The sequence below is a fragment of the Daphnia magna genome, linkage group LG4 (assembly GCF_020631705.1).
Source record: "Daphnia magna isolate NIES linkage group LG4, ASM2063170v1.1, whole genome shotgun sequence".
NCBI lineage: Eukaryota > Metazoa > Arthropoda > Branchiopoda > Diplostraca > Daphniidae > Daphnia > Daphnia magna.
The window spans coordinates 7,284,620-7,298,444 of record NC_059185.1 but is presented as its reverse complement, the minus strand read 5'-3'; the positions used below and the strand labels follow the sequence as shown (position 1 = coordinate 7,298,444).

At 38.3% G+C, this 13,825-nt stretch overlaps 1 protein-coding gene, 1 long non-coding RNA gene and 1 pseudogene across 5 annotated transcripts; 2 read left to right on the top strand and 1 right to left on the bottom strand.

Moving 5' to 3' along the window:
• The first annotated feature begins 1,997 nt into the window (after window positions 1-1,997).
• On the top strand, window positions 1,998-3,485 carry LOC123471233. Of its 2 annotated transcripts, XR_006645420.1 has the most exons (5): window positions 1,998-2,298; window positions 2,380-2,609; window positions 2,671-2,745; window positions 2,807-2,898; window positions 3,032-3,485. It is a non-coding gene; the product is annotated as an uncharacterized LOC123471233 (long non-coding RNA). The 2 variants fall into 2 exon arrangements; XR_006645419.1 differs by having other exon boundaries at window positions 2,807-3,485.
• A 441-nt stretch (window positions 3,486-3,926) lies between these two features.
• LOC123471348 lies at window positions 3,927-4,404 on the bottom strand (annotated as a pseudogene).
• A 2,719-nt stretch (window positions 4,405-7,123) lies between these two features.
• On the top strand, window positions 7,124-10,907 carry LOC116922130 (putative AC transposase). 3 transcript variants are annotated; one of them, XR_006645417.1, is made up of 6 exons: window positions 7,124-7,357; window positions 7,421-8,925; window positions 8,981-9,249; window positions 9,404-9,739; window positions 9,806-10,702; window positions 10,782-10,907. XR_006645417.1 is itself a non-coding variant. In XM_045172281.1 (6 exons), the coding sequence occupies exons 4-6, from the start codon at window positions 9,593-9,595 to the stop codon at window positions 10,535-10,537; spliced, it is 816 nt and encodes a 271-aa protein (XP_045028216.1). In that variant the 5' UTR covers window positions 7,124-7,357; window positions 7,421-8,925; window positions 8,981-9,249; window positions 9,404-9,592; the 3' UTR covers window positions 10,538-10,759. The 3 variants fall into 3 exon arrangements, 1 of the variants encoding a protein (XP_045028216.1); XM_045172281.1 differs by lacking the exon at window positions 10,782-10,907 and having other exon boundaries at window positions 9,806-9,985; window positions 10,049-10,759; XR_006645418.1 differs by having other exon boundaries at window positions 7,305-8,925; window positions 9,806-9,985; window positions 10,049-10,702.
• The last annotated feature ends 2,918 nt before the right edge of the window (window positions 10,908-13,825 follow it).

Sequence of the window (13,825 nt, the reverse complement as noted above, 5' to 3'; positions counted from 1 at the left end):
TATGCTCAGTAAGTGCCATAGTCTTATCTTGTTTCATAAGTCATTAACTATGTAAACGTTTTCTACTTGGTAGGCTAGTGACCAGGCTATCGACATTTCACATGGAGATGATTTAAATAGGCGTTCCACATCACAACCGAGTGATACTTTTGACCTTTGTGGTGATTTGAATAATCTTTATGTTCGGTATTTTAAAGTTTTTATTTACATATGATGATATGATTACAATTTTTCTCTGTGCCTGCGAAGGTACTGCATAACAACAGATCAAGAACTCAAAAACGAAAACTTCCCCAAAGGATTCATTAAATTATTAAGGAAATTTCGTCATCAAGCTCACAATCTTGAAAAACAATTGAAGAAATTGCAAGATTTAGTAGGATTACCAGTAATAAATCTATGTCAGTGTGACAAACGAATAGCTTCTGCTGTCATATTATTGGTGGGCGTTTCTGAAGAAGAATTAGATAAAGATTCTGATGAAAATTCAAAAGCATCATTTCTATTGTGTCAGGTAATAGATAAGTTTAGTAATAGATAATAGTTGGTAATCCATGGCAATCTTAAATCTAATAACCTAATTACACGTATAAAAATAAAAATAAGTTTACTTTTAGTTGTTAAACTTCAACATAGATCCCAAATGAGCCAGATATTGTAAATGGACATTGAAATATTCAATTGAAATACAAGGACTAAGTCCTACTTTATACACATTTGTAAGAAAGCCACTTGCTAACACTTCCTTGTCTGACAATGATTCTTCGCTCTACCGGAACAACTAATGGATTGTAGGAATAACTAACGTCAACCTGACGTGATTTAAAATGATTTTTAATAATCTAAAAGAAGAACACGAGAAAAAAGTTAACGTTAAGATCGACGATATAGCATGCAAATGGCTTTTACTTTGGATTCAATCCAGACAGCAATTTGTAGGAGAAAACGGACTTCTGAGAAGTTTCAATGAATACAGATTTTCATAAATAGGTGAACCACGATGTACCAGGAGAGGTGGGCAAACGCGAGAGGAAAGAACTGTGCCAAGTTTCAGTTCTTATTCTCACTTCTGCCGCTAGGTGCTCTAACAAAAAAAAATGCCATAAAAATTACGATTTTGATCACAATTTGGACAGTTTTCTTGACTTGTGTCGCACACTCGACTTTTTGGCCACATCCATCTCATTTTTTTTCCATGTAGCTTGAAAGCGAAAACGAAGGACAATGTATTCATAGACTAGAAATGGAATCGTCACACGTTGATGTATTTCGCATCAAACAGAGTAGAAGCTGAATTTTGACACCTTTTCAATAACCGACTCAAAAGAATCCCTGATATAGCTGTAATTTCCATCGAAATGTTTAATCAGCAAATTCTCCGCACAAGAAATTTAAAAAAAAAATTCTGGGTAACTTTTTTTAGCCCACCCTTATCTCTGAGAATTACGAGGTTTTATGGATATTCAGAATCATTTGGGATATCTTCTTTTGTGATTAATTTGTCCATACATTCTTTGCAATTTTCAATCCTTTTTCGTCGCGCATGTATCAAATACCAAGAAAGATCATATACTACATGATCAATGTAGGTGTTGTACGCTCCAATTTTGTGTACCTCACCATTGATTATTGACAGTCCTTTTGCCTTTGATTTTTACCCCAGAAAATGAATTGCCTTTCTTCTTTGGGTGGGTTAAATACCTTAGCATCATTTTCTTTGGCTGATTCGTATCCCGTAGAACATCCAACCACAAAGCATTTAACCATTTCGCAACAAAATTTATCAAAAACACATTACTACCCTAAGTTAAAGAACGAAATGATCAAATGAAACAACGAAATGGAATCTACTATCGACAAGATGGCAGAAGCTTTACTTCTGATAATTCGCGCCAAATCTGAGGGCCACTCACACTAGAGAACCTAGCGGCAGAAGTGAGAACAAGTACCGAAAGTTGGCACAGTTTTAAGCGGGGAAGCCCTACTGCTTTCATGGTGTATTAGTATGGTGGAGGAACTTACTATTTAAGAGCCTATCTCGAATGAAGCCAGTTTCCGTACCAGGGGGAGGAGCTTAGTGCCTAAGGCAAAATTCTAAACAGCCAATTGCAGGGCTCGTCGCCGTTTCTTTGCTGCCCCCTATGAACCAAAATACTAATTTCTTTTAAAATTCGAAATTTCGGTTAACGTTTGTTCGAAGACGGCCATTTTATGTTGAAATGTACACTACTCTTCCCACAGAGTGTACGAAGAGTTCACAACCTATAACTGAATCGCTTTGCACAAATGCTCTCTCAGGTATAACTTTATTAACAAGTTTGATTTATGGAGCCATTTAATTTAAGTCGAGGTTTTTCTTATTTGTTATTTTATAATTAGATTCTGGTTTCAGGCAAGTGAAGACCTTTGACGTCTTGCTGATGGATTCTACTCCTGTGCCTATCACTACTGCCCTCCCTGTTATTTTAACACACTTTACAGTGATTTCATCTGTTGTTATAATTCATTTCCTTAAATTAGATCCTGGGTCCAGCCAAGTGACGACTCTTTGGCCTTTGATGACTCCCTTTTGGATTCTGCTCTTGTGCCTATCACTACTGCTCTCCATGGTATTTTTACACACTATACAGTTATTCGATCTCTTTGTTATAATTCATTTCTTTACATTAGATCCTGGGTCAAGCCAAGTGATGTTTGAAGACGATTTTCCGATCGATTCTTCCCTTGACCCTGATGATCTCATAGGTATTATTACATACTTGTCATTCACTCTACAGTTATATTATTTAATTATTTTTGTATTCAGATACTGCATCCGGCCAAGAGCCGCTCGGTGCATGGACTACTTTATATTAAGGACTGGACTCAGTCCAATCTCGCCGTGTTAATGCCTGTCCGGTAGGCTTTTTTACAGCAAAATAATTAAAAAATACCATTATATTGAGTTTTTAAAGACGAATTCAGCTACATTGTAATTTTTAATGTAAACTTAGGGGGAAAAAAGATATTAACGTTTATTTTATCGGAGTAGGGGAAGAAAGTCGACTTGACTCATACGCCATCTACCCGCCAAACGGCCTAAGTTTTTACTTAGTGTTGTGAGTGTGTTTGAAGGCTGGAAGTGAAGTTAAATATTGTAAACAAAGTGACTTAGACATTCGCAATTCCGTGTTTTTTTAAATTATATGTTTCCATTGGTCATCATTGTATTGATATATAAATGTTGGTGGACGTGTATTGGCATTTGCTGCGAGAAGTGTCGATTCGTGAAACTGAAAGCTGAAGAATTACGGAAGTTTCTTTATGTGCTGCAATTGTGTATGTAATTCCAAACACACCTACGGTTATTTAAAGGTAACCTATTAGGTGACTGCAGTTGTATTCCTTGACAGGAATATTCAAGATCCGACAATGGTAATGCCATATTACCCCACGCAGGTGAACAAAGGAACATTGTCAACCTCATAGTGGGTTAGAGATAAACAAATAAGGTATCAACAATTCTACATTTATGTTGTTAGCGTATTGTATTTCCTGTTGTTAATCTTATTTTTTGACACAGTGGGAGCCTTCGTTTGACAATCTGTTGCTGTGGCTGCGTAAGCATTTAGCATAGGAGTTATGAACTTCCACAACACCAGAATTGCAAGTCGTCCATTATGTTTATGTGAAGGAGGCAGTTGTTGTCCACGCTTACAGCAAAACGTCGCACAGCCAGAAACGTGTGGCACAAGAAAAGTGACAAGATCTTCACGAATCTTTTTTGTGTTGAGTAATTTTGTCATGGAACCTTCAACAAATCTGTAAATGGTCCACATCCTTTCCACAAATTCCTTTGAAGGTATATTCAGTCCGCCACGATCTAGTATTACACTTACATTTAATACGATAATCAACGTAATTGCAATTTTTTTATACCTAGGCACTCATTCAAAGTGTTGACAGCGTCTGCTTCCGGGTCGTTGATGTTTGGTGTGCCTAAGACCTTCCTTGCATTCTACGCATATTTCGCGTTCCTCAAGAACTAGTAGAAGAAATCCAGCGGTCACTGCAGTCGACAATTTATCGTCGCATTCTCTATCTGTCCCGTAAACTAAAATAAATTATTAAAATTGATCACGTTAATAACTTTTTTAATAAATTCAGATGTAAGGTTTATGGGGAAAACTGAAGTACCTGCTGGACGTTTCAACTCATCTAGCACAGCAAGCTGTTCGGCTTCAAGTTGGAGGAGGACGTCGAGAGCTCTCTTCTTAGGGACTTTCACGGAAGTTGCACGTAAGAATTTTTGTTGGCTCTTTGCTGCTTTTCTCGTGTTAGGGACACGTTGCAATTAATTGCACAGTACGTTATTCCCGTTCTCAGCAATTTCTCTACCCCGTAAATGGCCGCTTTCGCTTCCATGTTGTAGTTTCCTCCGTTTGCCTGACGCAAAGCGCTAAACTTTCTCTCAAGGTTATCGCTATTGAATTTCCGAGTCAGGACGAATTTAAATCCGGCAGTATCCAGCAAATAGGAAATTTTTGCTATCGTTGATTTCGTTGTAATTTCAATCGCTGCAAATGTTTCTGCAGTGAGGAAATGTTCTTTGTCGATGACAGATTTTTTCCAGTCGATTAGCCATTGCAAAAGTCTTGTAGCCATTTGACTCTCGCGTCTGCGCTAGAATAAAAAGGCGCTTTATTTGGAAGCCTTTGATATTTCCCTTGTGTTAGGTTCGAGATGTCGTGTATTTCGAACCATTTTATCATCTTGCACATGAACGAAATAGTTTCCTCCGAGCCCATAAATCCGGATGTATGTCTTCTGCGTAGCGCTTCTAGCGCAGCTACCATAGGCCTGCTGAATATGTCCAATGCCCTTTGAACGTTTTGACGTTCAATTGTAGTTGGCTCTAGGTGTCTTTTACTTAATTTCTTCACGAATTTCAGCACCATGAGTTTCTGTTTGAAGTGTAATCTTTTGATGAACTCAAACCTTATTGGTTTTCCCTTTCTTTTCAGAGGGCGATCGATGAACTGATTTCGCACATTTTTTATAATATGCGACGAATCAAAACTTAAGAAAAGTTTCCGGTTTGCATCATTCGGATGTGGGATAACATGCGAAAGAATTCTGTCTGGATTGATCATTTTGAACATTTTTGTGTTTGTCGATGCGTTGTCCGCCACTGCGCCTACCACAACAAACCCAATCCGCTCAACCTCTTCTATTACGTGTAGCGTCAACTTGCTCAGCTCTTCTGCTGTCATCTTGTTGACTAGAAAATATCCAACGATGATACAGAAAGAGTTGGCAAGGCCATTAATTGCAAACGTAAGCAATTTATTAGCTAGCTTCTCTTTATCCTTAGCTTCAACGATGCCGGCCATGTCGACGTGGCCCACAAGCTTGTCGGCATGTTTAACGTAGGTCTCATTTGGTTTAATTGCCACTTCATCCAAGGCGATGTTCACATGTATCCCAAGTCCGCCTCCCAGCTCTTCAATTTTGGCTTTCATTGCTTCCTTGACGATGTCTGTAACACCAACATCCATTGTCGATGAGCCGAGGTAGCTTCGAAGTGTTTTAGGGGAAGGAAGGATGACCATCCCGGATTTGCGAAGGCATTCGTAAGCTCCCGGACTTCTAGCTTGTAGAATTATGCATTGCCGGATCACCTCTTGGTGCCATCTGTAACCATTTTTCGATTTCTTCGTTTTATTTTTCATTTGATCCATCATGAAACAGCTCCATGGGTCTCCTTCTGTACTTTCTTTTTTCATTGATTTAATGAGATTCATCTCGGGGCAAGTGAGGCCTGAAATGGTATTCTCCAAATCACTTATTCTGTTTTCTAGCTTGCCCCTATTTTTTTTCAGCCGGACAATGTGTTTTTGCAAGCGCCTAACCTTTTTTTGTAGTTTCAGATCATTTTCCGTCGAAGAAGCTGGTTTCGGTCGCAGAAGTGCATCATTGTCAGAGTCCGGTGTTTCCAAATGGTCCAATTCATTTTCTTGGAAGTCAGAATCAGTATCACAGTCTTCCTGCGAACTGAGTTCCCAATCGGAATTAGTATCAGAACTATTTGACGAACTCCAAGCGCACTCGGAATCAGAATCACAGCTATTGGACGCACTCCATTCGCACTCAGAGTCAGAATTAAAGCTTGTGGAAGAACTATAATGGCAGCCGGAATCGGAGTGATGCGATGATATATGGAAATCTCCTTCACTTTCGGACAACTTTGACGCGCTTATGTCACGGACGGGACCGCTGTCATTAGCGCTATCCTTTTCTTCATCACCGGAACCGTTAACAGCAATATGATTGGGAGGATTATGTATTTCTTGCACGCCGACAACAGCGTCTTCTGAAACGGGTAAGTCACCTATAACACCATTTAACAATTAAAATTAAGGAATCGGACTGTTAAATTTTTAGCTGTGTAATTTATTACCGTCAAATTCGTGCGTTACTACATAAGACAATCGAATTTTTTTCGTTGGTGGTTCCAATAACTCTTCTTCTAATGGAGGAGTACCACTATTATTTGGTGCATCAAAGACACCAACAAAAATTGATGGCACCGCATTAGATAGCAGTTTCGGGTTTTCGGACACTGAATGGCTACGAAAACTTTCGTCGCCGAAATGCATTCCGCATACCACCGCATTTTGTAATTTACAATGTTTTCTAATTGGCCGTAACCCGGAATGGCTATCGATTACAGACAACCATAACTTCATTCGTCTTTCGTCCGACGGCATCCCGTAAAAAAAGTATGTTTGGGATTACCTTTTCTGGACACAGAGTCACAGCCGTTGACTATACACTTTGGAGCCATAATTACAACTGAAGAAATGGTATTCCTTTTTTTTTTCATCTTTTTCTTTATTGTTTCGAGTCCTCCTTATTTCAGGGTAGGGCACGCAAATCGAAATCAGGAAAAAAAAGGAAAAAAATTTAGAAACAGGTAGTTTTTATCTTTATTTAAGCCAAAAGTCGAAAATTATGCTAATGAGCTGATCATACACAAAACAAAGAAAAGCTGATTTCAAATCTTGCCGCTTGCCGACGCCAAGTAGCAGGAGCTTAGGCCGTTTGGCAGGTAGATGGCGAATGAGTCAAGTCGACTTTCTACCCGTTCTCTTGAAAGTAAAACGGAAATATCTTTTAAACAATTCAATTTAGGTATAGGAACATTTATTAACTCAGCAATCATTTTTTAATTCTTTGTCTTATATCGACGTAAAAAAAATTACATGGGAGACATAGGAATCATCGAAGTGTCCAGTCCTTAATATAAAGTAGTCCATGCTCGGTGACGTTTCACCAATTTATTCTCCTTTGTTGCCTGATATTGACGTTCCTAAAGGTAATAAAACTACATGTAAAGGAGCTTTTTAAATTTGTTTACCTATTATTCGTTAACATGCAGGTATTGATTCACAGCATTTTAAAGAAATAACATTGGCTGTTCAGCTACCATCTTCTGACTGGAACTGGGTCTATCATGAAAAATCAAAAACAGCTGTATGCATCGCTATTGAAAACCTTCCAGACGGCAACATTGGTATTGCGAAGTCATTGCAAATTCAATCAACATCGAAAGCTTCTGTTCACGTCGGAGGCCAAAATGTAATTCTGTCTGGCTGTGATGTAAGATACGAAGGGTACGATGACATCAATCGCTACCTTCGCATTCTGAGCAATGTGAAAGCTTGTAAAGGATTTCTAAACGACGCAATGGGAAACGTCAACGTTATCGAAAGGTGCTCGATTACGAGAAATGGCCAAGTGTTGCGCTCAACCAGCTGCCGATATATAGCCTCACCTAATTCCAAGACTGATCTGTGTCGAGATTGCGCAAATTGCTTAAGGAATTTGAGAAAACGAGTCATGCAGCCAAAGAACATTGAAATTTCCAAGAGGAAGCTGACGACTGCGCTTCAAAAGATCAGACGCTTGAAATCAAGAGAAGTTGTACGTTCATAATTTAATTTAAAAGCATGTAAAGGCACGCAAGCATGTAAGGACGCATTTTAAGGATGTAAATACAAAGTGATGTAAATCTCAATTTAATTTCTTTTTTTACAATTACATTTCATATTTTTTGGTTCTTTCATATAATTGTAATATAATACAAATCAACTCAGTCGAATAACAATCAAAATAGGCTATTATAGCTTTATAAGTACACAAACAATGTGCAATCGGACTTAGAAAATTTTCAAACCTTTGAGAGCATTCAGGGGGAGGGGCTTATAGCTCATAGTTAACCCAACTGTCCACCAGGCAGCGCTGATCAGTGGTGATCACTGGCTTCAGCCGAGATAGCCGATTCCAAGCAATAGTTCCTCCACCATACTAATACACCATGCTGCGTTTGCCCACCTCTCCTGGTACATCGTGGTTGAACGAAGACTTTGGTGAAGAAGTAATAGATAGGGCTCGGCCCCGATTACCTGAACCCCAAAAAACCGCACTGACCTACCTGGAAAATGGCCGATCGGTTGCGACACGGGTATGTACTTTTCAAGCGGTTCGGTTCGGTGCGATGAACCCGTAGTAATCGGGTACGAACCGCTGCCATCTTGCAAAATGAGGCTAAAAGGGTTGGAAATTCTAAAGTTGGAGCCTGATTGGCTGATTCAAGTAGACGCGTTTAGACGCTGAGTGGAGTGAGTGCTGATCGTTGGCGTTAGGCAACAGCATCAAAAGTTTTCCTCTCTCTTTTCTTTTCAAGAAAGTCAAAAGGAAGTAAAGCCACTTGAAATATGACGACGAAAACATCTTTAACGAATTCAGTGGAACAGAATAGACCGATTTCAGCCACATCGAGTATTTCAGATGAAAGTTTAGTGAGCATTATAATTGATTTGGATGACACTGGTGAAACAAATGTCGAAAGTGAGCACAGAATGAATTCCTCCAGACCAAAAGGTATTTTATTTTCTGAATCCAAAATCACCATTTAGTTATTACAATTTTAAAACAGGTTCATCTACATCTACATGTGTTCGTGAAAGTGAACTTGCTGAAACTCATTCTGCAACGAAGGTTAAGAAGAAAAAGTCTTGGGTTTGGTTACACTTTGATCAAATTAAGAACTCAAATTCAAGCAAGTGCAAGTATTGCTCGAGTACTTTTGTGATCAGTGGAACTGGCACTATGTCTAAGCACTTATATGCTAAGCACTCTACTATGTTGACGAAGACAAATCAAAGCAGTTTGAATAGTATGGGGAAAATTATCAAGCCGTTCAAGGTAAGACCTATTATTTACAAGCAATATCTTTAGACCTACAGCTTAAAAATAAAACCAATGAATTATTTTGATTGAAATTCTAGTATAATGCAGGTAGTGCTCACGACGCATTTATCAAGTTCATTGCCACTAATAACCACGCTTTTACACTCAGGGAAGAAGCAGCGTTTCGGAAATTTACGTCAAAATTACAGCCACTATACAAACCCCTTGGAGCGACTGCTGTAAAGGATAGGTTAATGCGTACCTATGTTAAAATGAAGCAGAAATTATCGAACAATTCGGCAAAGCAAATGTGGCCCTCACTACTGATTTGTGGACGTCCCCCAATAACTAATCCTTCATGGGCATAGCTATTGCAATGTGGAATGAAAAGTTCCAACCTATTGATATCATTATTGGCTTCAAACCTGTGCTGGGTGATCATTCTGGTGTCAATTTAGCTGAGAATTTCTACAACAACCTTACTTCTTATCAGCTAAATGACAAGGTGAGTATATTGAATAGTATTATTTAAAAACTATGTTCTATCAAAAAATTGTATTCCTTCCTACAGATATTGGCCATCACCACGGATAATGCAAGTTCTAATGCAACGTTCATTGAACATATCATTTATTTAACAAGGAACACCTCACGTCCTTTTAAAAGAGAAAAATGGATCCGTTGTTTTGCGCATGTCATAAACCTTACCGTGAAATCTGCTCTTAACGAAATGACCGTCCTGATTCAAACAGTATTTGAATGACTTATATTTTTCATTTAAAATTTTTTTCAGGTTTTCTTTTGTGTTTTTCAGCTCCATGATCTCGTTGTGGCAATCAGATCTTCACCACAACGGATTCAAAAATTCAAATCCATCTTTAAAAAATGCATATTTGGGACTTCCGATTTACTTTATGAAGAAGACGAGCTTTTTTCATCAGATGGTGGCGTCGTACCCCAAGATTTGCTTCCAATATTGGACTGTCCAACGTTGTGGAGTTCCACATATTTTTTTCTGAAACGTGGTTTTAAAGTAAGATATGCAATTGATAAAATTGCAATGGATGTGGAGCTACGAAAAAACGAGCTGCAGGATGGGGAATGGCAGATCCTTCGGCAAGTGTTTTCCTTCCTAGAGGACTTCGCTGTCGCAACAACTTACATTGAAGCAAGTCAGTATCCGACGCTTTTCCTCGTTGTACCGATGTACAATCGATTACTGAATTTGTTGGAAGAAGCATCAACTGACCGAAGCAAGCATCCGCTGTTGGTAAAGGGAGCTACAGCCGGGTTTCAGAAATAGTCTTCTTACTACGACAAAGTCTCCTGTGGTCATGGCAGCCACCTTTATTGATCCAAGGTGCAAAATGCAATATATTATCCGTAATGGATGGAGTTGTGGGGGTGATATGACTAACTCCTATTCTGGTATCGATGAAAACCTAATTATAACGCATGTTATGCCAACGTAAGTAATATTTGATGTTATATTTTTCATTTCAACTTTTACTTCTTATATTTATATTATATATTCATATATATTTTAGAATTCAACGTGTTTTTAAAGATTATTACATGCAAACCAGCCGCAGTCTGCCATTGTCTAGTAACGACGGTATTGTTACTAGAAGCGATTCTGGGAATCGGTACAAAAGCGGAACTAGTACAAAGTCAAAAATCGACAATGACTACATCGCCAAGGTTTTTTTTAAATCTTCCCTCCAGCCGAACGAGCCTCGTCGGGCCGACAGAGATGAGCTCAGGGAATACGCGGAAGTCTTCCTTCTTTTTAGTCCAAAATTGTGGCTGGGTTTTGAAAGGACACTGTATCAGACCAACACTTAGCAACTTTTCAATATAAGATAACTTCTCTTCCAGGGGTAATCCCAACGCATATGCAGACAAATCTATTTCTTGCATATCGGGACTGTGACAACAAAAACACTCTGAAAACGTAAACAACACGTTTCATTAATTTATTTTAAAAAAACGTGAATTAAAAAAAAATACATCAAAATATTCTCTATTCATTTACCAATTTAATCACTGCTATAGATTTGTTCAAAGATACAATAGGAAGAAACTACACACTATATTCCAAGAGACCCTCCCAAAACCCATTAGAGCTCCACATCGTCCCAAAAGTGAAAGTAGGTGAATGATGGCAGCAGCGACGTTGCCATGGCTGGGGTACGCGTCATTGGTTTGCTCTATAGACCGTTGTTCACTTGAAGTTACGACATTCGAATTTCCGTGCTCTAATAATAGCGTTCATTAATTTATGAGCTAATTTTTATTTAATATTTTATATAATGTAATATTTTATTAAATATATATTATATTTGGTAAAATCTATTGGAGTCCGTAATACGGACTCCTCTAGCGTCAAAACTGTCTATTGGAGTCCGTAATCCCAGATGGCTTTGGTGTTGTGCCTAGCGCTAGCAGACCTTTTTGAATTGTAATGTTGAGAACAGAATAGTTTCCGAGTTAAACATGTGTATTGTAGACTGGTATCTGAATTATTCACATTATTGTGAGCTGGCTTGTTTAGGCCGCTGGTGCGGTAACCCTTTCATGTAAGAGTATGCCGTTTCCTCGAACCTGTCTATTTCTGACCTTGTAAAGCAGTGCTGCTTGCACTTCTGATTCAAGTGTAACATCGAGGAGACAGGTAGACTGTGACAAATAAATGATTTGCCCGAACTTAGGCAATTAACGACGCGAAATGTAATGTTTGTCAGAACCGTTTATTTCAAATTGAACGGAATAGTTTGTTGCACAAATTCAAGTAAAATGAGACAGTATTTTTCATTTTCTACATCAGGAAATAGGGTAACACGCAAATAATGCAGCGAGATTTCATGTTTTGCAAGCTATTTTCCACTTTTTTCAGTGAAAAATTCATTGCCATCGAAAAATTCGATTGTCTTGCACATAAATATTTTACAAACAGAATTGCGAAATCTCCAAAAAGACTGCAGTGGGAACTTAAGTTAACACGCTCTGTAATTTACATAAAAACAGATATTTTAGATCATAGTCACTGTCACAAAGTGTAACAATATATATGTTTTATGGTTAACCGGTAAGGCTTAGTTGCTATAATAGCGCATTTCATGTAAAAGTAAGATTTATTCTGTAAATGTGCCACTTAGTATTTCTTTAATTTTGTTTATTAATGTTTTCTTGATTTGATTACGGAAATATCACCAAATATTATCATTTTAAACGCAAAAAAGTTTACGGACTCCAATAGCACTTTTTGCCGTTAGAGGGATCCGTATTACGGACTCCAATAGCAACTTTTGACATTGGAGGAGTCAGTATTATGGACTCCAATAGGCGTCACCTTATATTTTAAACTTTTTTAGAAAGAAGAAAACCATTACAACTCAACCACCAGTCCCATCCAATTCACCCACCATTCCACAATTCACACCACCACCACCCTCACCCAATCCTTCTATTTCTTCATTCCCACCACCACCACCTCCATCCAGTTCATCCGTATCTTCGTTCAATCCAACACTCCCTTCACCCAGTTCTCCTATCCCTGCTGAAGAAGTGGTAACCGGTTCCCAACTGCTGCTGCCAGAAAAAAAAACAACAATAAAATAGAAAGAGAACCTTGGAAAGGAAGAAAAAAATAAAAAATGTTTTAAATTAGGTTCCAAAATATTTTTGTAATCATTTCAACAATTAATAATATTGTTGTGTGTCTATTGAAGGTCCATTTTTACAAGGACTGCCCAAAGTGGGCCAATTCTGCAGTGGTCAATTCTGGAACCAATGTTTATTTTACTTGTTTTTTTTAGTGAAAAATTTGAAATAAACTGAATGGTGCCGTTTCGGTATTCTACATTATGGCGTTTGTCGCGACCAAAGCTCTGCAATGGGGAGTACAGTATCCTGCACAAAAAGGTGAAGACCAATTTATTTTGAAAAAGCTATCTGTGGGTAGTAAATATTAATAGTTTACCTTTTTAAGGAGAGGTAGGGCGGTTTTGGCACAAAATCATCATGGGGGTTGGGTAATGTCAGTCCAGACACCTTTTTTTCCCTAGGTAATAAATGTCTGGAAAAAAGTGTAGACTGTATTATTGGTAGACTCCCCTACCCCCCGGCTAAGTAGAACAATTTCTGCAATAGAAAACAGAGTCTTTCCAATACTCCTTATTGTCATTATCGGGTCGGGTAATCGGGTAGCATATGATGCCCTATTTTCAAAGTGGCACCACTGGTTCTGCGAAAAAAGCCAGTCTGTCACTCCCTGATATCGTTCAGTTCAGAGGTCTGCACAAGCAAGATTTTCTTGCTTGATTAATTGATAGATTTTCGACACAATTGTTTGCTTGGGGTCAACTAATTGCAAACAATGTTCGAACAAAGTGGATTTTTTTTTGTCTTAAATTTGTTTGAAAATTGTTTAAGCAATTGTTCGATTAATTTTTGTTTGCTAGAAAAAAGGGACTGTTTATAGCACCCTAAGCAGAAAATGAAAAAAAAAACTGAAAATTCCATGTTTTCCCGCTTGGTGCATGATCGAACTCAGTTTTGACTGTGTTCTTTAATTGGGTGAGGGCATTAG